Source organism: Pipistrellus kuhlii, unplaced genomic scaffold (assembly GCF_014108245.1).
Source record: "Pipistrellus kuhlii isolate mPipKuh1 unplaced genomic scaffold, mPipKuh1.p scaffold_m20_p_51, whole genome shotgun sequence".
Classification (NCBI taxonomy): Eukaryota; Metazoa; Chordata; class Mammalia; order Chiroptera; family Vespertilionidae; genus Pipistrellus; species Pipistrellus kuhlii.
In genome coordinates, this window is record NW_023425553.1 from 3,167 (window position 1) to 27,626 (window position 24,460).

At 55.4% G+C, this 24,460-nt stretch overlaps 2 protein-coding genes across 8 annotated transcripts in view; both read right to left on the reverse strand.

Moving 5' to 3' along the window:
- Positions 1-295: 295 nt before the first annotated feature.
- Positions 296-9,637, reverse strand: IRAK1 (interleukin 1 receptor associated kinase 1). 5 transcript variants are annotated; one of them, XR_004984031.1, is made up of 15 exons: positions 9,333-9,637; positions 9,068-9,235; positions 8,832-8,963; positions 8,610-8,713; positions 8,250-8,438; positions 7,956-8,020; positions 7,676-7,790; positions 6,659-6,777; positions 6,125-6,332; positions 5,444-5,509; positions 3,647-3,883; positions 2,415-2,835; positions 1,805-1,948; positions 1,267-1,433; positions 296-1,235 (listed from the first exon to the last, which is right to left on the reverse strand). XR_004984031.1 is itself a non-coding variant. In XM_036415786.1 (14 exons), the coding sequence occupies exons 1-14, from the start codon at positions 9,466-9,468 to the stop codon at positions 1,372-1,374; spliced, it is 2,163 nt and encodes a 720-aa protein (XP_036271679.1). In that variant the 5' UTR covers positions 9,469-9,637; the 3' UTR covers positions 296-1,371. The 5 variants fall into 5 exon arrangements, 4 of the variants coding, with proteins under 4 accessions (XP_036271679.1, XP_036271681.1, XP_036271678.1 ...); XM_036415786.1 differs by having other exon boundaries at positions 296-1,433; positions 8,250-8,435; XM_036415788.1 differs by having other exon boundaries at positions 296-1,433; positions 6,659-6,744.
- Positions 9,638-13,707: 4,070 nt separating this feature from the next.
- MECP2 (methyl-CpG binding protein 2) overlaps positions 13,708-24,460 on the reverse strand; it is a 67,258-nt gene continuing 56,505 nt past the window's right edge. For all 3 annotated transcript variants that reach the window (XM_045573531.1, XM_036415679.2, XM_036415678.2), the window contains one exon: positions 13,708-23,654. In XM_045573531.1, coding sequence (XP_045429487.1) covers positions 22,571-23,654 — 1,084 coding nt within the window. In that variant the 3' untranslated portion in view covers positions 13,708-22,570. The remainder of the gene's footprint in view (positions 23,655-24,460) is intronic.

Genomic DNA, 24,460 nt, shown 5'->3' on the forward strand with positions numbered 1-24,460 from the left:
TCATCATTGATGTTTCCATCTCTTCCTCTCTGAAATCAATAAAAAAGTAATTTTTTAAAACCCCATAAAATACATAGGGAAGATTTAACAACCCGTGAGAGTACTGATGGGTAGTGGTGTTGTGGACCTGCTACCAGTATGGTGACTTACTGGGAATAGAAATATGAGCTGCCAGAGGATTCGGGGGAGGGGGAGCGGTGTCTGGTGTTTTGTGTCGGGCAGTCTGGAAGCCTGAGTTTAAAGCCTTGGGAAAGCTTGAAGCTTTCGGTGCAACAAATTCCACAAGTACACCAGAGATTGAAACATAACGGTTTATTGCTCTAGTACAACTTGGACTTCACCAATGCCTAGCTTTGTGGGGCATGTAGTGTGTGTCATGAGTGTGGACACAAAATCACCGTAAGCATGTGCTACAGCCCTGGGCTGCTCTTGAGGACACTCCTTCTCACGAGACTTCCCTTGCTTCTCAAACTGCAAGTCCCGTTTTCGTTTTCCTCTTTCTCTGTCGTGATCCCAGCTTCTCACCTTGGGGCTTCTGTCTGGGTAACACAGGACTCGGGCCTAAGCGAGCCTTGACGAGTGGCCCCTTTGTGACACCAGCGCCTGGCCTGGTGCTGAGCCTGCAGCCCCCGGAGGCTGATCTGGCTTGGGAGCCCGTCTCCAGCATCCAGGGGTGGCCTGGCTGGCAGGCAGTCACGTGAGGCTGGCTCCCAGCTCCTCAGAGAAGCCTACGGACACTAGCTTGATGTGGGGCACTGCTGGCCTCTCTGGGGTATCTCAGAACCCTCACTTCTAGCTAGTGGACTGAACCGTAGGGGTGACCACACCTCACTTTTCCACATTATAAGCAGGTGGGAGGCCCCCGGGCCTCACCTGCACTATTGCACAGAGTGGTTTTCCTGCAGGGCTTTGGCGAAGGGCAGAGGGAAGGCTGCGGGCTGCTGCTGTTGGCCTGGGCGGCACACGCCTTACCCAGCCCCAGGGGAGCCAGCTCCCCGCTGCATCCCATTGTGCTAGTGGTCCCACCCACTCTCCTCTGGCCAGGCAGCCAGCAGCCTTCAGACGTGCGTTCCTCCCCCACACACGCCTCCCAGGACAGTCAGGGGCTTTCCTTTCCCCCAAGTGCTGGGCTGCAGGCAGGCCTTTGAGATGTCCTGCCATCCGGACGGCTTCCGGCAGCCGGCCCCGGTGGCTCTGAGTCTGGCCTGTGCCCACAGCCTTACAGCACAGGGGCCGCCATCTGCTCTGCCCCGCGAGGCTAGGGGCCCATCCCCGCTGCCCGCAGGCTCCTGAGGGTTTGTTTGTGCTCTGAGAACTTCCAACCATGAGAACTTTGACTTCTGGGTTCGGAGGATCTGCCTGGGTGAGAGATCAGCTCTGAAAGTCATCACTCTCTTCCGGGCCCCGCCTGCTTTGGTGGTTCAGGCCCAAGCCTGCGGAGGGAGGAGACGCCAGTTAGCCGATGGGGGAACCTCCTAGGCTGCCAGGGGGCTGGGCCATGGTTCCCCTCAGCTCCCAGGATGCTCTCTGGAATGAGGAGTTTCTATTCCTTGTTCAGATGGCACCTGCATGGAAAATTCTTGCCGGAAGCCAACGGGGGCACTGGCACCCCGGGGCTAAGGGAAGGTGCTGTTTAGGAGAAAATGAGGGAGGCACAGAGCCAGGCTGGGCTCCCAGCCATGGTGCCCCTGCACTGGCCCATGCCCTGAGGGAACGGGGGCCTCATCGGCGCCATCAGAAAGGACACTGCTGTCTGGGGCTGGCACGAGGCCGAGCGCCCAGCCGCAGAGCACACGCGGGGTACCTGGGAGGGAACTGGACGACAGCAGCTGCAGGCTGTCTAGGACCCCGTCCTCATACAAGGCCAGCTTCTGCACCATCTTCTGTCGGGCCGGGTTGATGACAATCTGTGGTGGCTGCGATGATGCAGAACTGCCCAGGAGTGATCCTGGGGAAGAGAGAGCAACGTTTTAGCTTTAGGAGCTGTTGACCCTAGGCACTTCTCACGAGACACTTCAGTCTCCCGAGATTTCCCAGCCGCCAGCCTAGCTTCCAGCCCCTTCGGGGCAGAAGTCCTCATGCCCCGAGAGCAGCATCTAGGAGGGGCTTCCGCCACCCAGCAAGTACAAGAGGCTGGTGGCCATGAACAGAGCTTTCCTTGTCCCCAGCTTTCAGGAAGTGAGCTCTGGCCTCCTCTCACCCATCTGGGGGGCACAGCCTGGGGAGATGACAGCACCGGGCTGTCCTCTGGGCCCCTTTCCAAGGCTGGGCAGGCCACCTGCCCCAGGATGGAGGCCGGGAACTGGCCAGGCAGGCCGCAGTGGCCTCATCCCAGAGGCTGGGGGTGCAAGGTATGGGGAGCGCTGCCCAAGGAGGCCCCTGGTCCCTATTCTGGGCACGTGTCCCCCAGCTACCTTCCACAGCCATGGCCCGGGGCTCTGGGCTGCTCCCCCATGACTCTCGGGTGGCACTCGCTTGAGTACAGCTGGCCTGCCCGAGGGGTGCAGGGGTCCACGTGGCAGCCCCCTGCACAGGGCTGTCTGGCAGGGCCGGGCCTGGAGGGCAGCCTGCGCTCAGGTGCCAGGAACGCAGGGCGGCAGACACGCCAGACACGCTCTCATCGCTCTCCACGGGCTGGTTGGGGCCTTTCTGGAGTCGCTCTGTCGCCGGGGCCGGGGTTCCGGAGGGCACTGCCAGGGGCTGCCAGGGACTGGCATCGCTGGCGGTGGACACGTAGGAGTTTTCCTGTGGGGAATGGGGGTTGCGGCCGGAAGCCTCTGCCTCTGGGGATGGCCCTGCCACTGTGACCTGAAGCTTCTCCAACCTCTCGTACACCTGTGAGGAGAAAGAGGGGCTCAGGGCGAGTGGTGGGCGGGCTCTCCCTTGCTCTGGGGCAGGCCAGCTAGGCCATGATCTACCACAGCCCTCACAGGAGACACCTGTGACCCGCCTTGGGGCTTCGGCTGCCACTCCAGGCCCCACACAGCCACTCTGGAGGCTGCGGGGCCTCCTAAGATGGTATGTCCTACAGCTGGGAAAGCTGTCCGTGGCCCCCTTGTCCCTGCCCCAAGGAGCGCTGAGACACGGCCAAAGCTAAGGACTGAGAATGCCTTCTAGAAAGCGAATCTTGCTTGGCCAGCATGGCTCGGGGGTTGAGTGTCGACCTATGAACCAGGAGGTCGCGGGTCCATTTCTGGTCAGGGCACTCGCTCATAGGGGGCGTGTAGGAAGCAGCTGATCAATGATTCTCATCATTGATGTTTCTCTCTCTCTCTCTCTCTCCCTCTCTGAAATCAATAAAAATAGATTTCAAAGAAAAGAGTGTAAATCTCACTGCCCTGCTGCCTTCCCATGGGGCTTCTCTATTCTCAGCTGTTAGAGGGAAAGAGGCGGGGGCCAGGGAAGGGACAGAAAAAGGCAGGTGCAGTGGTGCGGTGCATCCAGCAGGGGGCGCAACAAAAGCCCTTTGCCTCTATACACCAGGCAGCGTTCAGTGGAGCTCCCGCCACCCCAGGCAGAACCAACAGGTGAGAAATCCATGGAGACTTGGTCTCCAGAAAGATGCCTGGCAGGTGCTGTTTGGCTTGCTACAGGGCAGTGCCAGGAATGCGCCTCAAATGCATTCTGTCCCCCTCCCCCAGGATACCTGGGTCATGGGGGGTCTCCTCTTAGCCCGGCGGTGCAGGCAGCAGCAGGCCAGCTGGCCCAGGGCCAGGCCTAGCTCGGGCGGGCAGGGCCCAGGCCTGGGGTCCAGGTGCTTCTTGTAGATCTGAGAGGCGATTGGGGCAGCCCAGGCATCTGAGGCCAGACCTGCTTGGAGTGTGGTCTGGGTGCTTGTCAGGGCCACCCCGGCATCCTCAGCTTCCTCTTTAACCAGGTCTTTCTGTGGGACAGACACTGTGAGCATGGCCACTAGGGAGGCAGTGCCTTTGGCTGAATTCCCCAGGCCCGCGGTCACTGACTCCTGTGGTCTCACTGTGCTTGGTGATAAAGCACCTACTATGTGCCCAGCACTGCCCCAGGCCCCTAGGGATACAGCGACAAACAGAACAGCCTGGGCCGCTTTCCCAGAGTGGACTTCCTAGAGGGGAGAGACGCCAACGACAAGCCCAGAAAAGCAATGGAGGCCCATGAGCAATTGGCACCTGAGCTGGGATCCGAAAGCATCAGTTAACCAGAGAGGGCGGAACCGAGAAGGGGGACACCCTGGGACCGGAGGCCACTTTTGAGTTCTGAGAGAGAAAGGACCAGGAGGAAGCACCTGAGTTGGGGGTGGCTTTTGAGGCCCTAGGATAGGCAGCAGGGAGACTGGAGGACAGAGAGAAGGCTGGGGGCGGTGGACCTCATCCCCAGTACAACGGGAAAGCAAAGGGGCTTCCCTGTTATCTTTACATTTCCCACCTTTCTATTGATTTTAGAGCAGGGGTGGGGACCCATTTGTCTGCCAAGGGCCATTTGGATATTTATCACATCATTCTCAGGCCATGCAAAATCATCAGGTTAATCATTAGCCTGCTGGATTTGGTCAAACATTTAATTAACTCACCCCTAATGCCTTGGCAGGGCCGGACCAAATGATTTCAAGGGCCTTCTAAGGCCTGTGGGCCGGACATTCCCCACCCCTGTTTTAGAGAGAGAAGAAAAGAGGGAGGGAGAAATAGAGGGAAGGGAGCAGGGGAGGGAGAGAGGGAGGGAGAGAGACCCGTTGTTCCACTTATTAATGCATTCATTGGTTGACTCCTGTATGAACCCACAACCTTGGCACATCAGACGACACTCCAACCAGTGGAGCTACGGGGCCAGGGCTCTTGATGTTTTTAAACAATTAATCTGGCAGCACTATTTGGAGAATAAATAGAAGGGATCCAAAGAAAGACCCCCTGAGGAGTCAGGGTAGCGATGACAATAGAGAGCAGCGATGACAATAGGATGACAATAGAGAACAGCCACGGTGGGATGTGCTGATGGGGGGGAAAGGGAGGGATAGAGGGAGGGCCCCTGTCTGGCTCCCTGCTCCCTGTCCCAATGGACAGAAACAGCCCCAAGCCAGGAGCAGAAGCAGCTGAAGGTAAAGTGCTGCTCGGCCATTAAGTCTGTTTCCTCATCGGTCCGCAAAGGGGTCCAGAAAGAGCAGGGATTTGCTGGGACGCCCACCCTCCCTTCCCTCCAGTCCGGGTGGGGTCTGGAAAAGCCCAGAGCATCTACAGAAGAAAGACAGGTTTCTCTTCAGCAAGGTAAAAGGAAGCTGCCTGTGCCCTGCCTACTTTCAAAGGTGAGTCAGCAGCAGCAAAGGTTGGCTTCTGTGGTTGCATTCCAGAACATTCCACCCCTCCAGGGCTGCACCTGTTGGTTGTCAGGAGCAGCGCCTCTCTGCCTTCCCTTCCCTGTCTGCCCCTCATGCTTCCTGTCTGGCTCCCTCCCTGCCCTGCCTCAGGAGGCTCACCAGATACTTGGTCTTGGCACCACACATCCTCACAGCCCTCTGGCCAGTCAGGGTTTCCAGAACTACCTGGAAAGAGAGCAGGATGAAGGGCACAGCAGTGGCTTCTGGGATGGTGCCGCCCCACGCCTTGGTGGGGAGGGCTGCAAGCAGAGGTGGCTTGTGGGGTAGACATACGGGCTCAGCCCTTGGATGAGCCAATCGGGATCAGCACACCATAGGGATAGAGCTAAAAGTCATGGGACTGAAGCTTTGACAGCATGGAGCACCGACTTGAAGAAAAAGAATGCACAATGACAGCTCGGCAGGAGTGGCTCAGTGGTTGAGTGTGGACCTGAGCCAGGAGGTCACCGGTTCAATTCCTGGTCAGGGCACATGCCTGAGTTTTGGGCCCAGTTCCCAGTAGGGGGCATGCAGGAGGCAGCTGATCAGATTCTCATCATGAATGCCTCTCTCTCTCTCTTTCTCTCTCTCTCTCTGAAATCAATAAAATATATATTTTAAAAAAGCAAAATGACAAATATGAAATGAGGTAACAGGGCCAGGGAGGGAGGGGCCTGCAGCTGAAGCTCCCGTTAGCTTCCTGCAGGTTGGCCTTGTCTCCACATGGAATTCTCCAGGCCCCCTGGGCCCTGGCTGGCCTCAGCTGCCCCCCTCCGGCCAGCAGAGGGGGCCGTGGCTCACCACGCCAAAGCTGAAGGTATCGGTGTCCACAGCCAGCCTCCCGGTCTTGATGTATTCCTCGGGGAGGTAGGCCAGGGTGCCGCGCACAGTCTGCGTCCGGGCCACGGTGCTGCTCTGACCAGGCTTGGCCGCTGCAAAACGGCTGAGACGGGCCAGGCCGAAGTCTCCCAGTTTAGGCATCAGTCTGTCATCCAGAAGGACGTTGGAACTGAGGGAAGAAGAGCAAGTTGTGAGCTTGGCTCTGGCCCCGGCTCGCTCTCCCCTCCCACACCTGCCTGGCCCTGATGCTATGGGACTGGAAGCAGCCAAACCGCACCGTGCCCACACAATCCGCTACCTGGGGCTTGCAAGGACCCTTGCACAGTTCAGCCCCTACACACCAGTGGGGCCTGTCCCTGGCTTTTGCTTCCACATCTGTCCCATGCCAGGTACTCAGTGACCCTGGCCCCCAGCTATGAGGTCCCAGGCCTCACCTTGTCCTCCACTCCTGCAGCTCCCAGGGGACCCCGCGGCCCGGCTGTGTCCCCTCCTTACCTCTTGACATCTCCATGGATGAGGCTGGGGCTGTCCTGATGTAAAAACTGAATAGCCCGGGCCGTGCCCAGAAGGATGTCCAGGCGCTGAGGCCAGGAGAGAGGGGAGCAGGCCTGGGTCTGGAGCAGCAGAGGGAGCAAAGGGGCACGGGGAAGGCTGGGGGCCACTGTTCCTGGACCCCAACCCTCCCTCCACCTGTCACTGTGGGATCTGGACAAACACGTCCCTCTCTAGGCCTCAGTTTCCCCCGCTGGAAAACGAGGAGCAAAATCTCCATGAGCTCCCTTACAAGAGAATGGAGTGAGCTATTCCACTGCGTTAGAGAGCATGCTGGGAAAATGGCTAGGAACATGCTCTCTGTCAGCATGGAATTCGGCGGTTTTCACTTCCTAAAGCTCATTCATTTGTCCCAGGACGATCAGGACGTCTCTCTCTCCACTTCCGCCAACACAGTGTGCAGTTCATCCCTGTGTCTTGTGGGCACCTCACTGGACAGGAGCCCAAATGTGGGTCCAGACAGTACAGCCTGCTGCCCACTGCCCTCTTTCCTCGAGGGCAGTGCTGACAACACCCTTCAGCTACTCTGTTTGCAAAGAGGCGTGGCTTAGTGGTTGAGCATCGACCTATGAACCTGGAGGTCACATGCCCGGGTTTTGAGCTCAATCCCGTGGGGTGTGCAGGAGGCAGCCGGTCCATGATTCTCCCTCATCATTAACGGTGCTCCCTCCCCCTCTCCCTTCCTCTCTGAAATCAATAAAAATCTACTTTTTTTAAAAAAAGAGGAGAAAGTTGAGTCAATAACTCCCTTCTTACAGAGGCACCAAGGACCAGCTCCCAGGCAGACAGGAACAGTCAGGGAGAGGCCATGGAAAATGGTGACCCACCTTGGGCCAAAGACTGAGCCCAGGCCCTGCCTGCTGGTGGGACTCACTCACGGAGGCCGAGCGCCCGGGCCTGCTGCCCACTCTGCCCAGGTGCTGCAGCTCTGGGGAAGCGTGCCAGGCCCGGTGAGACTACCTGGAAGTGGAGGCGGTCTTCCAGGGAGCCGTTGGGCAGGAAGCCGTAGACAAGGCAGTAGTAGCCACTCTGAGCACAGTAGCCAGCAAAGTCCACGATGTTTGGGTGACGAAACCTGCTTGGAAAAGCGGGGCCTGAGTGCTCTGGCCCCCAGCCTCCGTCTCGCTGTAGCGGGGGTGAGCAGTCCCTACGGTCCCTCAGCAAGGCTGGGCCGGGCAGGTTTCCGTGGCCGAGGGAGCTGTCCCGTGGTGTGTGGTCCTGGAAGGCCGCCCCAGCTCACCGTGACAGTTGCTCCACTTCGGTCAGGAAGCTCTGCTTCACAGTGGTCCACTCCAGGTCTGCCTCCTGCAGCCCCCAGGGGAAATGGGGGTGAGGGTGGGGGAGGGAGCATGAATCTCTTACAGCCAAGGCTTGATGGCCACTCCCAGCGCCATCTGTCCCGGGCCCAGAACAACCAAGGGGCTGGGGACCTGGGCAGGGGAATCAGAGGGCTGTGAGGGAGGCAGGGGGAAGATGAGAGAGGCGAGGCTTTGCTGTGGGCCTTCCAGGGCCCTCGCCAGGATGCTACACTCACCTCCTTCAGCCTCTTCACAGCGTACACTGTTTTCCTCAGCACAGCCCGGTACACACATCCGAAGCCGCCCTCCCCGATCTTCAGCTCCTCCGAGAAGTTGTGGGTGCCCTGGGCAATCTCATGGAGGGGCCAGCAGAAGGGAGAGGGGTGGTTCCCTTGCAGGAAGGACACGGGGTTCTCTGGGCTCTGCTGTAGAAAGAGACCCCAATCAGGTGACGTCCTGTCTCCTCCCCTAAGCCCTCGCCACAAGCTCCCCCGCACCCCAGCTGCCTCCCAGCTGGACTGGCTGGGGGCTCCCTCGTGTACCAAAGCCTGGGTTTCTTGTTCCTTGTCTGGAACCTTTCCGGGGGAACCACCTACCTTGGTAGAAGAAGGTTCTAGAGACGGTGGCAGTGGCTGGAGGATAGCAGGGCTTGGGACAGGGCTGCACTCAGGCCCAGAATGGGTCTGGAAGCCTGGAAAAGCTTCATAAAGACACCAGTGAGAGGCAGGTAGAGACCAGTGACAAGGTCTAGAGCCACGGCCATGGTCAAGATGGCCTTTCCCTCAGGTCTTTCAAGCCCAACATCAGAGCCATCTTACCTGGGGAGAGTACGGTTGAAGCTGATGACCGCAACTTCGGGGGGCTGGGGACCTTGGCCTCAGGGGGTGCAGGGATGGGGCTGGTCCTCAGGGCCTTGGTGCTGGGGGTTGGGTGGGGGGCGGGAGGGTGCCCTGGGACATTAAGGAAGGAAAGGCTGGTTAGGCCTTGGCAGGGGGAGGAGCCCCGTGGGAGGCCTCCAGCTCCGGGGTCCCGGGTCCCAGGGCTGCGCGCTCACAGGCCGTGATGATGTCCCTCGCACGGAGCAGCTGCAAGTGCGTGAGGATGTGCACGAGGTCGGCCACGCGGGCATTTCGGTTGATCCAGGGCCACAGGACACTGGCAGTGCGCTGCTCAGAGCGCTCGCACAGCCGGAGTTCCGTCTGGTCACGCACGATCAGGGCGGCTGCGGGACAGGGGCCATCAGGCCTAGGCGCCGGGGCCCGGCGCGCCCCCTGCCCCGCCCCTCCGTCCCCCTCCCCTCCCGGCCCGCCGCCACGTACCAAACTGACACCAGTCGCTGGGCTCCAGGGCGTCCATCACTTTGTAGAAGCGGCACATGACCCAGGGGGGCACCTCGTACAAGAAGTGTTGGGCTCCGGGGGCCGCGGGGTCCCCCGGGCCCGGGCCCCCAGCCATGGCCGCCGCCGCCGCCGCCGCCGCCGCCACCGCCGCCAGGCCGGGGCCTCTTGGGGCCTCGGCCGGCCGGGTCCACGGACACTGACTCACTTCCCCTTTAAGCCAGCCTCGTGCGACGCCCGCCCGGGCGGAAGAGGCGGTGCCCGGGGCGCCACCATCTTACCCGCCGCGGCCGCCGCCGCCGATACCGGCCTCGGCCACACGGGGGCGCCGCGCGCGGCCCCTTCCCGGGGAGGCAGCGCCACTGCGCGGGCTCAGGCGGGCAGGATGGGCTTCCAGGAGGGGGGGCCGTGGAGTGGGCTCTGGGGGATGGAAAGCGGTCCCCAGCCCGGAGGAGGAGGAGGACGGAGGCTGTGGCAAAGGCATGGGGCATTCCAGAAAGGGCTGGAGTCGGGCCTTGTTGACGGTCACAGGGAGGACCCATTAGATGTTTTTTTGGCTTTATTTGGGAGGCATCGAGAGTCCGCAGAGATGCCGGCAGAACTGGGTCAGATGGGGGTTACATATACAAAGGCCCCCCTGGCTGTGTCCTGTCAGCTGGCCGATTGGCTGGGTGCAGGGAGAACGTTCTGGAAATTTGTACAGCTGCCCGCCCCAACCCGGAGTATTTTCGCCCACCTCCTGTGCCCTGGATCCCATCTTTCCCACTCCTTCGGGACCCTGCACCATAATGTGCTGCCTCTTAACATCTTCCCCTTTTCCTTCTTTGCTGGCTCCTTCCTGCTCCATGAACTGTCCCTCTCTCTTTAAAAAGGGATTTTAGCTCCTGCTGTCCCTCTGCCCTCTTGTTCTCACGTTTCTGGCTCGGTTTGCACTCACTCCTGTGAGGATGGCTTCTCCCACCCTCTTTTCTGAAGCAGCGGACAGACACCAAGCTCAGTCTCCAGCCTGTTGCCGTCTTGGCCACATGGGTCCCTCCACCCCGCATCCTCAGCCACTGTTTTCCTGAACATCTCAAGTCCATCTCCTCCCGACCTGCCCCCTGCCCTCACTACCACCTCTGACCTGGACAAGTGTGCTGACTTCCCGGCTTCCCTGCCTGTCTCTATCCTGGTGTTCTTCCCGGGCACAAATCTTTCCTGCCGAAGACCTTTCTGTGCTTTCCGAAGCGTTTTGATGGGTCCTAGCTCTTCGGTGCAGCCTCCACCGCTGTCACGATGTGGCCCCTGCCTTCCCACCTCACGTCTAGCTTTTTGCACATGTCAGCAGCCTTAAGCCATCCAGAACTCCTTGGGGTTCCTACAATGGGTCAGGGCTTCTGCAGACTTTGCCCTCCTGTGCCAAGGTTGAGCTCAAACAGCCCCCGCTGTGCCTGGCATCCCTCACTGGAGGGGGGAAGACCCCCACAAGCAGCACCAGGTGTTTTCTTTTGCTTCTCCGGATAGATGAGTGCCTGCAAGGCAATAGGTCTCCTTCACTCACTATCCCCCTTGTCCTCTTGATCCTGAACCCAAGGAACTTTCGCCTTCCCAGGCTGTCCTCCCAGGGACTTAGGGCTGTTTCCAGAAACCAGGTCCAGTGTGCAGCTCAGCAGTTGAGTGTTGAGCCAGGAACCAAGAGGTCACTGGTTTGATTCCCAGTCAGGGCACATGCCTCCGTTGTGGGCTTGGTCCCCTGTGGGGAGCATGCAGGAGGCAGCCGATCAATGATGTTCCTCTCTCATCAATGTTTCTATCCCTTTCCTTTCCTCTCTAAAAAAAAAAAAATCAATAAAAATATATTACAAAACAAAACAGAAATGAGGTCCACCCGAATACGGGCCTCCACTGGAACCCTTTTCCAGAAGCCACAACCACTCCCCAAAAGGCGGTCAACCCCGAGTATGGGAAATTATCAATATCACGCACGCACACACCAAGCTCTGAGGGAACAGGCACTCGATCCTACTTGCTCACTGCTGGACTGCAGCACCCCAGACACTCAGTACACACATGCTGAATTTCAACCCTTTGTTTTAACCTTCAAGTCCAGGACTTTCAAATGCACCTTCTGATGGATATGTCCACAGTTGCGTGTAAAGCTGGACACTGGGCAGTTGTTGTCCCCTCCAGCCCTGCAACTTCCTGGTGAGGATGTCTGTGAAGGGGAGGTAACTCCTGAGAGCCTTATGCAAAAGCCAAGTAGCACAGGCAGGGTATGATACCTACAAATGTGATGACAGCGCCCCCTTTGGGCAGGGAGACAGTTCAGCAGAGGCCATGGGAGGGTCTCAGGTGATAGTGGTATGCTAGATAATAAAACGCTAATATGCCAATTATCCCCTCAGGAGTTCAACCCACCAGGGGTTTGACTGTTTGCTATGTGTGTGCTGACCACCAGGAGGCGGCGTGGAACAAAGGAAGGCCCTGGCCAGCAGCCATAAGGCTCCAATCAGCCCTGATTGCAGGCCAGGCCTAGGGCCCCTACCTGTGCACGAATTCCATGCACCGGGCCTCTAGTATAGAATGGTTAAGAAGCTGGGAAAATTCCAGGACAAGTGGAATAGAGAAACTAAGACAGATGGTTAAACAACAGTTTGCAGCCAATTAGTAAACCCTATCTTCCCTAAACCAAAGACACTTAAGAGTAAATGGTTTGGCCTGGTTGGTGTGGCTCAGCTATTGAGCACTGACCTATGAACCAGGAGGTCAGGGCTTGATCCCCAGTGGGGGGCCATGTGGGAGGCAGCCAATCAATTATTCTTTCTCATCATTGGTGTTTCTCTTTCTCTCTCTCTCTCTCTCTCTCTCTCTCTCTCTCTCTCTCTCTCTCTCCCTTTGTCTTGCTAAAATCAATTATAAAAACATTTTTTAAAAAAAGAGTAAATGGCCCTAGCCAGTTTGGCTCAGTGGACAGAGCGACAACTTGCAGTTCTGAGTTCAATTCCAGTCAAGAGCATGCACCAAGGTTGCAGGCTCCCTGGTCGGATGTGTCTCTCACATTGACGTATCTCTCTGTCTCTCCACCCTTTCATTCTTCCTAAAAATCAATGGCAAAATATCCTCGGGGAAGGATTAACAATGACGACAAAAGAGTAGTCTGCACTTCTCCTCCCCAATCAGAGGGCATATAGCTGAAATCACTCTACTCAGGGAGAAGATAGAAATCCAATTACTGCCATTCGCCAACCACACCCAAGGACAGACCAGAGAATAAATCTCATTTTGGTACATCAGCATAAAATTGATGAATATTCTATTGATCTGCCCTCAAGACCTCCCTTAAACACCCAACCTTTTTAAAAACCCCTGAAAATTAAGGTCCCAGGGCTCTCCCCCGAGGAAGCAAGCCCATGCTATCCTCTTCCTCCTCAGACATGTATCCACTAAAGTCTAGGGGACTCCCATGATATTTTTGCTGCCGTTACATCCTTGCTTGCTTTTCTACACTGTCTCTTGATTGAAATCTTTCCCCCAGGAAGACAAGAACAGCCCAGCCGGTGTGGCTGAGCATTGACCCATGAACCAAGAAGTCACAGTTTGGCCAAAACCGGTTTAGCTCAGTGGATAGAGCGTTGGCCTGCGGACTGAAGGGTCCGGGGTTCGATTCTGGTCAGGGGCATGTGCCTTGGTTGCAGACACATCCCCGGTGGGGGGTGTGCTGGAGGTGGATGATCGATGATTCTCTCTCATTGATGTTTCTGGCTCTCTATCCCTCCCTCTTCCTCTCTGTAAAAAAAAAAATCAATAAAATATATTAAAAAAGGAAAAAAGAAAAAAAAGAAGTCAGTTTGATTCCTGGTCAGGGCATATGCCTGGTTGTGGGCTTGATCCCCAGTGTGGGGCATGCAGGAAGCAGCCAATCAATGATTCTCTCTCATCATTGCTGTTTAGCTCTCTCTCTCCCTCCCCCTCCCCTTTCCTCTCTGAAATCAATACAAATATATACGGGGGGAGGGAGAAGGCAAAACTGAGGTCTCGTCATCTTCCTGATAAGCACCGAAGGAGCCTGAACTGGGGGAGGGTAGAAAGTGGGGGGTAGAAGGTATTTGCAAAAACACCTGGCACACCTAGACCGAAGAGGTGCCCTTAGCATGTGCTACTGTGCAGAAGGCCCGCAGCCCACCTGCCTCCGGGCCTAGGGCACAGCGGGCAGATTTGCACGCAGGCGCAGTGTGCCTGGACAGTGTGGCCTCGGGGCACCCAGGGGCGGCAGTGTATGGACCTGCAGTCCTGAGGGCGGTGGACAGCGGACCGGATCAGGAGACACACCACCATGCTGTTCTGTGAGCTGTCAGATAATGAAAGCCCAGACCTTGAGTCACTTTCACAGAGAGATTTATCGAGAATGCTAACAGCAAAGGATACAGTACTTCCCAACAAAAGGTGCAAACGCGTCACTTAGAAGGCATGCTGAGTAGTCTTTGCTTTCACACGTATTAAAAAACTTACAAAAATAAAATAAAACTGCGTGCTGCCCATCTTTTCAAATAGTAAAAGAACCTTAGGAAAAAATCACTTGGTTTTACAACAAAAGACACAAACGGACATTTTTATGTAAATTTATAAGGCAAACTCTTTATATAATAAATAGGTTACAGGGATTCAGTGGGGGGGGGTGTTTTGAAACGTATACAGGTACATTCAGACAGGTTTACTGAAATGGTACAAATTTCCTTAATAAATTGCCTTTTGTTTTAAATATATCAGTGCTTTCAGTCATTTGGCTATACACAAAGAACCTTTTTTTGAACACTACAAAAAAGCAATCAATATTTTTTGTTTTTGTTTTAAAACGACCTACTTATTTCCTAAAGTAATTGTCCCAAAACACAAAAACTGAAGGTGAATGCAATAGAGGGCTTTCAGAGACATCTCCAGCCAAGCCTGGCCCGGGCAGCTCCCCGCGCCCCTTGCCTACCTCTCCTGCCCTCAGCGGGCACCCTCTGCACAGGGTGGCTGGCATGTGTCACTGCAACTCGGGAGGGGGCAGCCACCCTGCTTGGTTCCTCCTGCTGCTAAACCCTGGGTGTAGTGGTCACTACAATCGGCACTGCCATCGCCTTGCAGATGAAGGGCTGCCAGGCGCTAAGGGAGCACACGTCTGTCCCTGTTCTGTGAACCCCAAATAATGTCTGGTGGGGGTAACGGCTTCTCCGAGGAGGCTCTGGTTTTGCCATGGAAAGGGAAGGGGGTTTCTCACATCCAATTTTTTTTTTTCCTGGGAATCTTATGACAGCAGAGAGCGCGCACCCTCCCATCCCACCATCGCTATCACCTGGGGTGGCTGGGGACTGACAGGTCACATTCGTGTGGTGCCCTCCAGGGAAGGGGTGGGATGTGATGGAGGTGTCCTAAACGATAATGCCCACTGCCTGGCCTGTCTAGAAAGAGCTGCGTCAGGTGAAGAGTGGCCAGTCTGCCCTGTCACCATGTGCCTGACCGGCAGCCACCGTGGAGGGAGATCTCCAGGGAGATGCCCACCTTTTGTCTGAGCCACTCGGTTCAGGCCCGCTTCGGGTTGGCCCTGCTCACACCCCACCTGGCCCCCCTCCCAGGAACGTAAGCCTTGACTGTCCTTAAAAATATCAATGATGCTAATAATCTCAGGGAGGGGAGGGGGAGACAAAAATGTCCACTGGGTGGAACAAGGTCTGGTTTTGCTCTGACTTGGAAAATGGCAACAAATCGGCTATTCGGTCTGTTGGCTTAAGATTGATTTTCTCGGGTGGCTTCTGGCTGATCTGAGCAAGGGGTCGCCTCTGTGGGTCTCCCTGCCCGGGGAAATAGAGGCCAGCCCCTCTGTCTCAGCCACCATCCCCTCCCTCTGAATGCTTTTGTTTGTAAAGAAAAGGGGTCTAGAAGCATTTGTCTCTGGAACAATTACTTTAAACATGGTTACAATACAAACTTCAGTTCAAACACAGAAGAGATTTACTTAGCAAAGTTCCTTTCACCCACCAATTACACAAATATAAGCCTCAACACCACAGTTAAGAGGACCAGTAGAGAGAACCTCATGTTTGGAACACAAAAGGGGAAATAAAAACCAAACCAAACCCAAACAGAAAACCCCCAGAAAAAAACGAGGGGAGGGTGAGGAGAGCTAACACAGCACACATTACAGTGTCCGGGTACACAGGAGCCCAGCGCAATAAAAGGGCTCGGCACACACTGAGTAACAGTCCTGGTGATATTTGGTCATATATTCATCAACTACTGACTCTGGAGCGGCTGTTATTGATTGAAGCAGTGACAAATCAAACGGAAAAGGAGGCCTTGGTAGCAAAGGAAGGAGCAGGCTTCAAGTTCTGCAAGCCTTGTGCACTCCACTGTCCAGCTCCCCAGAAACACGGAACCGGGCGCGCCCCGCTCCAGCCCGGCGGGGCGAGGTCACTGGGTGAGGCTAACTCGGGTGCTGATTTCACATTTCAGTCGGAAAGCATGCACGTGGACACATGCGCACACCCACCTGTTAGTGGCCAAGCATTGGTGGCAATGGCCTCCTCACCTCCTCGGCCCCTTTCCAGGCTGGGTGGGCAAGGACGTCATGACCCACCGCTAATACTGAACGCGGGCTGGAGTGGGCCCAGACTAGGTCCTCCGCGGGGCCTGAGGGCAGCCCAGTCCCACAAAGAGCCTATGAGTGTTTCTCTCTTGGATTCAGGCCTCAGAAGAAGTATTGACGCAGGAAGGGAAGCTTTTGGCCCTGGTGATTATAATGCTCTCTGCTTTGGAAGAACAAGTTTCTGGATTTTTTTTTTGGTGTTTTTAATTACGTAAAAAAAAAAAAATGATCAAAAAGAATTGTTACAGCTAAACTCTAGCAGATATTGCTCATTAAGAATTACAAAAGCAAATGCAGTTACTCGCGGGATGTGGGAAGAGAGAAAGGGACCTTTCTGGAGTTTTCGCTACCTCCTAGAGGAGAATGGACTCTCTATGTGGTTCTGGGTCCCTGGCGTTCTACCTGGTGCAGCTCACACGTTCAAGGGCACAGCAGGCCTCCCGTCTTCCCTCCAGCCCCTGGACTCGGCAAAGTGGGAGCCCTACTGCTGGGGAGGCCTGCTGAGCTGACTCTCCACACGTGATCACTCTGACCGGCCACTGGAAGGGGTGGGAGAATCAGGCCACCCCCATGGACTCCAGCTGCCCCACCCAGAGGTGGAAGAGGACCAGACGGTGCCAACTACAGTCTGGACTTTGCCAGGGCAAGGGAGCGCTCTCGCACCCACCCACTGAGGTGAACTGCCCTGCACCAGTGTCCTGGGACCTCTCTCACGAGCACTGGAGAAACAGTGCAAAACCCGGGCACTGCCTGCAGCCTCCTTAGCTTGGCACAGGGAAGCCCTTGAAAGAAGCGAGGAAAGACCACAGATCTGCTTGGACAGAAGAAGTGACCAGCAGACAGATTCGTCAGTTGTTGTTTTTTTTTGTTGTTTTTTTGTTTTTATTTTCCCTTGTCCTATGCTACGGTTATCAGAAATATTGTAATTAAGCAACAGGTATTATTTTAACAGGTGTGTGTTTGTGTGTTTGTGTGTGTGTGTGTGTGTGTGTAGCCACAAGCAAAATGAGTTTATAATTGTGCAATATACAGATATATATATATAAAAATTCAACTTGCTTTGTGTGTCTAATCGGTGCATTAAATAAAAGGGACAGAAAAGCTAAAAGCAGAAAAAGCAAAAAACAAAAGCCCAGAACAGAGAGGACCAAGCAGGCCTATGCTTATAGTCTATAAGATACTGGATATAATCAGGGTCACCAGGAAAAACAGCTTTGTCACTTGACACACAAACACTGCAAGGAGAGGGACTACCACTGATAGAAGCCCAACCTCTTGGCCTTTTCATCTCATTCTCTCTCACTGCTGAGCAGGACCTGAGGAGAGGTAAGAGAGAAGGGGAAGCTAGAGGAGCAGAGACCATTGGCAAGTTTCCCAGATGCTCTGAAAGCCAAACGGCCAGACTTCCCCTGTGAGGACTTCAGCTCTGCTGGGGTGCGGACACCTCTTCTCACTCACAGCCTCCCCTTCACCCCAGCGGCTCTCGAGGGGGAGGGGCGAGCGGGGCACACACCGCAGTGAATGCTCAGGCCTCTGCCCTCCCCTCTGAGTTCAGGAGGGATGCCACTTCATCAGGCCCTAGACCCCAAGGAGAGCAGAGCAGGGAATGTCCTCAGGGCACAGGCTGTGCCCCAGGCAGAGGCCAAGGGGGAGACATCGCCATTTCCTTTCTGGTTACCTGGGCCTTAGTTAGAGCCCATTTTTTCCTTGACAAATCAGAGCTCCGGGCAGGCTCTGTGGACAGGAGAATGTAGCAAGGAACAGGTGGTGCCGGGAAGGAGACTGATGTAGGCCTTCACGAGTCCCTGTGACCACTCTGCTTCCCACACCAAGAGCTGGGCTCCTGCAGCTTTGGGCCCAGGTGGGCCACTGACCTCCAGGCCGCCCCAGAGGACAGACCTGAAGCCAAGACCTCAGGGATGCTACCCAAGGAGAGACGGGTTCTCCAATGCCAGAATGGCCCCGAGTCTCAGATCCAGTGGCTTGGGGCTGGAATCCCCTTTGCCTGCAGCGCTCGCCACACATCAGGCCAAGCTCCAAGTAGTTTTAGATCACAATTTTCACAAAAGCTTGCTCTTATTTGTTCAGAGACATCAACATGTATTTTCTGACCTATATTCTCTAGGTTTTCCTTCTAAATTGTTGAGAGTGGGTTTCAGTGTTCACTGTTCCCCCCCCCCCCCTAAAATATGTAACTTCAGACCCTGGAGAGGCAGTATCCTAGCTATTTATAACAATTAGGCCTTTTCTAAAGATTGATCTAAAAGAGAAAGACACAAAAATGGAGACTCACCAAACCCCTCCAGAGGGGACGGGCTCACTGACCAAGAGCAAAGATGGACCCTTGCCGAAAGCAGAGCAAGATCAGGAATCCAACACAGCAGGAGCATGGTCACAGGCCTGGTAATGCTGTGCCTGCCCACGCCACCAGCAGCTGGCACTTGGGGGACTGGCCAGGCAAACACCCATTCGGCTCTCGACACAGCTTGCTTCCTGAGGTCTGGGCTGCTGGTTCTAGACTTTGTGCGTGAAACTCGCATCAGGAAGCAATTCGAGGCGATGACACCAGCTAGAAATGGATGCACAAGGGTGTCCAAGAACCAGTGCCTGCGACCTTCTCTGATCGCGTCAGTCCAGAGAGCCGGTGGGAATGCGCCCCAAGATCCAGGCAGGCCCCTGGTGGGGTTAGTTCATAACCTCTGCTCCCTCCTGGGCTCGATCTGCTTATTAAGAGTTACTTAAAATCCAGAGGGCCTGTCAGCTAAGAAACTCCTTTCCCACGAACATGAAAGCTTGTTTCTGGCTAGTACCCTTTCATGATGGCTGTCACGACAATGACAAACCGGACAGAGGAGCAGGCAACAACTTGGGGCTGTTGCAGGTCTCGCTGCCACTGTTTTTGGCTCTAGTCTGAAATGATGCCACCACTGAGAGACTGTTGCCCACGCTTGCATGGGGTCTCAGTAGAAGCCAGGTGCTGGCTGTGGCCAGCGTTCCCAGGCTACCACTATGACGTTCACCTTCCAGGGAGCTGAGGGTCTGGGGTCCTTGGCTACTTTGGCACTGATGGACTGGGGACATGGCATTTGTAGGTGTCTTCTATGCCAACAGAGGGGCACTGCCCTAGAGCCTGGTTGTGGCCCAGTTTCCCAGTTCACTGAAGTGTCAAAGCCAGCAATTCCACTGGTAAGGACAAGCTCACCAATGGGCAGACAGGTAGGGCAGGGCTGGGCTGGGCATTGTGGGAGGAGCTCGAGGACACAGAATTCTGTCAAGAAAGGAGGTAGTAACTAACAGCTAGAATGACGGGTGGGGAGACGGAACAGGGCTCTCTGTGACCTAGACCCATGGGGATCTGAAAGTTGTCAGTCAATTCCTATTTTCTTCCCAGTCCCTAAAAGATGCCCCCCCGCCAATGTCCATGGTGTTCAAGTTCACACAAAATCAAGGTCACACCCTGCACTGGGCTGGACACAGCTGGCGAGAATCCCAGGGCTTGGGCTTTCCCTCCAAACTTCCATCCACCTGACTCTAGGAACAGGGGTGGCACCGAGCTCTAGGGCCTCTGCCTGCCGGGGTGACAAACCACCAAGGTGGCCTGTTTAAAGGTCACTCACTCATGATGCCCTTATTTGGGGAAGAAGAGGGGATATGGAAGAAAGGGGGGAGAGAAAACCATAAGGAGCCTCAGGCACTGCCTGCAGCTCTGGAACTCTAGGGGAAGGAGCTGGGGAGTGAGGGGGCTGCAGGTCCGGCCGGACACAAAGAAAATGACCCTTGAAATGCTGTGTTCTTGACCATAAATGCCCAGTCAGCCCCTGGATAACTGTCATGGGTGAAAGGGGGGCCTGGTGAGCCCCACACTTCTCTTCCCAGGACCAGATGAATGAGCTGATGGGGTGGCCAGCCAGCTCCTGACATTAGTCCCAGGAGCCACATTTCACTGGACTACGTATATAACACATAAAAAACCGACCAACCAGAATGGACAGCGTCTCCATGACAAACTGGCTTAATGCCGCGCTCGCACGGATAGGCGTCTTTTGGGGATGCCAGGAGTGCAAGGCCACTGTGGGGTCAGGAGCCTTTTGTCCTTGGAGGAAGAGGGGTCCCGAAGGATTCGCTCTCTCCTCCGACCCCCCTTCCCTCCTGGGGAGGAGTCAGAAGTGAAGCCCGGATAATTGACAGAAGAGTGGGGTTGCTTGTGGGACTTGCTTCTGCAGCATAAGGAAATGGATACAAAAATGCTAGGAAGGCCAACTATGACTCTACGAACAGAATGGGCAAACTCCCTTGCTTCTAACCATTCCGGAAGAGACAGACATGGTTTTTTTCTTAAGCTACTGATCGGAACTGTCATCTATGGTTCCTGATCACTAAGGACTGGCAAGGAAGTGCTAGACAGTTTCTAGGATGTTTTACTCCTTCATGGTTACACCAAAGTAAGGAAGCCAGGGGACAGTAACTGAAATACACAAGACAACACGCACTTGACAGTTCATGGCAGCAGCTCACATGGGACGTGCTTGTGGGTATTTCTGGAAGCATAAGACTGCTGTCTCATTTGCTACTTTGATAAGGTACTTCTCAGTTGGACAGATTTAGATATAAGAGACATCTCTGTAAACACAGAAAAGGATATACCAATATGATGAAGATATGCAGCTAGATAAGGACTTCCTGAACAGAGAGGTGGAAAGGATGGGATCCCACAGCAAACCCAAGCCTCTAAGCCCCTACACCATAACCCTGGTGCAGACGTGAAAATGTGTGCTACACTGGCCCTGGCCAGCCTCCAGCAAGCGAAAGCCAAATGTTTTCCATTTGAAAAGAACTTGTGGTTAACAGAGGAGCCTGGGTGGGCAGAGGGGGGGGGGGCACCTGAGCCATGGTCCCAGCCTAGGTCTGGGGGCATCTGCATTTATTCTGCCTGCTGCCCTGCCACACTGCACTGCGCTAGCCAGGCCTGGGAGAGGCCAAGGTCATGGCTGGGCCTCTCGATGACGATGGCAGACCACAGGGGCCCTTGTTCTGCCCTCAGCTCCAAAATCCAAATCTGGTCTCATTCCTCCCACCCACTTCTCTCAAGTGGAAGGTTGAGGAGGCTCAGTATCTGGATTCTGACTTAGGAGAGCAAGACCTTGCTGTTCTCTTGCCCTTCAGAGAGGCTGAGGTGCTAGGGTCAGGCCGGCTCAGTGGAGCCCGGGGCTTCCTCAGGGCTCAGGATGGAGTGAGGCTGGGCTGGGGTTGGTGGCGGTGAGTTCTGGGGGGCGTGAACTAACCAGAATCAGTTCGGGATACAGCTGGGCACTGGGGCTGCTTGGAACGGAAGGGATGAATGAGGGGGAAGGAGGGGAAGAAATGAAAGGATCAAATGATGGAAGGCAGAAATGGGAGAGAAGAGAAAGCAGTCAGGAAGTCCTTATAAAATTGCAGCAAACACTTAGAGTTTCGGAGCTTCGTGGGAACCCTATGTGCTGAGCCCACTTTAAAACAAGCGCAGGTATCTACAGATCCAGGCAGTTCTAAACACCATCATCGCGTCTGGTGGCTTGAGGGACAAAGTGCGACCAATTCAAGCCAGTTTGCTCTCAGAGCATGTTTGTTTTGAAGTGGGAACATGAAGACTCAATAGTGCAAATAGTTCTAAGCTGTCCCTAAGGAGTAGGATTGGAAAGTTTTGGAAGAACATTCTCCCCTCCTTCCCCGGGGCCCCCACCCCACTGAGCTGCTAACTGCCAGTCAGACTGCTCTGAGCAACCGAGGCTCCGCTGTGCTCTGCTGGCCCGCAGCTGGGCCAGCCTGCCTACACCTCGTCCTGCTGCCTCCAGAGCCTCTCTCTGGTGCGTCCACTGGAGGCCGGCCCGGGGCCAGCCTCTCCTCTGGCTCAGGCAAGTCTACACCTAGCAGCTCGAAGGGTGACTCCCTCTGAGCCATGCCAGACTGGAGCGAACAGGTGCTACTTTCCTGTCCTTGAAATGTCCTTGTCAGTTTTGGATTGGGGCTGGAGTGGGGCCAGATCTGTGCCACCATGAGTGGGATCACACAGGCTGTAGCCACTGGCCATCTCCGTCTTCTTCTCTAAAGGATACAACTGTATCCCCTGCCTCACACCTCCTTGTCCCAACCTGGGTGAGAGGGGGGGAGGCGGGGAAGCTGGGGCAGGGTGGGGGGAGAGCAGAGCTGAGGCTGGGGCACCAATGGCACCAAAAACGGAGTGTCCTCTTAAGTGCTCTCTGTCCTTAGCGACCACGCGGGGGGAGGTCTGGGTGGGAGGGGAGGTGCAGGCATACCCTAAGAAGCCTGGTCAACAGCTTGTCTGGTCAGTAGTATCTGCAGCAAGCCTTGTTGAAGGAGCCTAGATTAGAAAAGTGCAAAGCTACTTCTGGCCCTGGTTAGGTCTTCAACCTGACTGTGCTTGTCGGTAAGAAAAACATCCCCAATGCTCCAACTACTCCCACCCTGAAGCCACGAAACTCTAAGTTTACTGAAAGAAAAAAAAATATTTTTTATTTCAGTTAATCGGGAAGCTTTGTCAGAGCCCTACCCATAAGGAGAAGAGACAACAGCTGCCTTTATTCTTGTTGGTTTGCTTTGCAATCCACTCTGTGTAAAGTCAGCTAACTCTCTCGGTCACGGGCGTCCGGCTGTCCACAGGCTCCTCTCTGTTTGGCCTTGGCATGGAGGATGAAACAATGTCTTTGCGCTCTCCCTCCCCTCGGTGTTTGTACTTTTCTGTGGCCGTGGCGGTGGTCGCGACCGTGGGCTGAGTCTTAGCTGGCTCCTTGGGGCAGCCGTCGCTCTCCAGCGAGCCTCCTCTCGGCATCTTCTCCTCTTTGCAGACGCCGCTGCTCAAGTCCTGGGGCTCAGGGGGGCTGGCCGGGTCCTCGGAGCCCTGGGGCTCAGGAGGGGGCGGGGGCGGGGGCGGGAGCAGCGGTGTGGGTGCCTTCTGCGGCTCTGAGTGGTGGTGGTGGTGGTGGTGCTCCTTCTTGGGGGGCGAGGAGGCACTGCTGCTGCGCCCTTTGGGGCTGCTCTCCTTGCTTTTCCGCCCGGGGCTCTTGCAGGTCTTCAGTCCCTTCCCACTCTTCTCGCCGAGGGTGGACACCAGCAGCGGCTTCACCACCTCCTTCACCTCAATGCTCACTGTCTCTCGGGTCTTACGCTTCTTGATGGGGAGCACGGTCTCTTGCACAGACCGGATGGATGACTCCTTCACGGCTTTCTTCTTGGCCTCGGCGGCAGCAGCTGCCACCACACTGCCTGGCTTTCGGCCCCGTTTCTTAGGAATGGCCTGCGGGTCGGCTTCGGCTTTTCGCTTCCTGCCAGGGCGTTTGATCACCATGACCTGGGCTGATGTGGTGGCCCCAGCCCCCTCGGCCTTGCTTCCCGGCGAAGTTTGAAAAGGCAACTTGACGAGCAGCTTCCCGGGACTTTTCTCCAGGACCCTTTTCACCTGCACGCCCTCTGATGCTGTTGCCTTGGGTCTCGCGCTGCCACTCCCTTTGGGGCGTCCCCGGCCTCTGCCAGTTCCTGGAGCTTTGGGAGATTTGGGCTTCTTAGGTGGTTTCTGCTCTCGCCGGGAGGGGCTCCCTCTCCCAGTTACCGTGAAGTCAAAATCATTAGGGTCCAGGGAGGTGTCGCCTACCTTTTCGAAGTACGCAATCAACTCCACTTTAGATCGAAAGGCTTTTCCCTGGGGACTGTGGGAACAAGTGGAGAGACACAAAAGGTGATTAGAAGCTTCTACAGCAATGCTGAAGATAGGGCAGAGCAGAAGGCAGTGGCGAACTTTAACAGAAGAGCTTCTGCAGCTGATGTACCTGACGGTACCACTGAGCCAGTCACATTAAAGAAAAGCCAAGATGAGCCAACACTTCAGGGGCGTGGCTGCGGTTATACATGAAGCAATCAGGTCGCCGGCTAGTGGTGGGCATCTAAATGGCCTGCTCCTATACCAGAATAGCTTGATGACCTGCGGACGCTGCCTAGCCATCAGGCCGATGATGCCCATTCTGCTGGCTGGTGCCTGGGTGTGACCTGCCAGTAGAGCACCCTGTCTGAATCTGGGCATGCTGTTTTAGCACTTCTGGGAATTGGTTTCCTCATATGACAATAAGATAATGCTTTGCTCACCCTTCTCAGACTTGCTGGGACCAAACAAGGTTGCCAATGTCCGTAAATGTCCTTTGAAAATTGTCTAAGGGGCTGACCTGACAATCACTTTTCTGTAGCTCAGGCTTGGAAGTTACTGTTTTAACAGAAAACACCCAGAAAAACAAATAACAACACCCAAAACCTGGCCAGGGTGGCTCAGTTGGTTGGAGCATCATCCTATTCACTGAAAGGTAGTGGGTTCGATTCCCGGACAGGGCACATACCCAGGTTGGGGGTTTGATTCCCATGGTCAGGATGTGTGTGGGAGACAACTGATCAATGTTTCTCTCTCATATCCATGTCTCTCTCTTTCCCCCCATCTCTCCCTAAGATCAAAACAAACAAAAACACC

Excerpts from the sequence above, each read along its gene's own strand:
- IRAK1 (XM_036415785.1), bottom strand. The coding sequence starts at position 9,468 with ATGGCTGGGGGCCCGGGCCCGGGGGACCCCGCGGCCCCCGGAGCCCAA. Across the intron at positions 8,021-8,249 it reads CTGTGAAGAGGCTGAAGGAG|GAGGCAGACCTGGAGTGGAC; the intron begins GTGAGTGTAGCA and ends TGGGGGCTGCAG. Across the intron at positions 1,434-1,804 it reads GTCGTCCAGTTCCCTCCCAG|GCTTGGGCCTGAACCACCAA; the intron begins GTACCCCGCGTG and ends CTCCCTCCGCAG.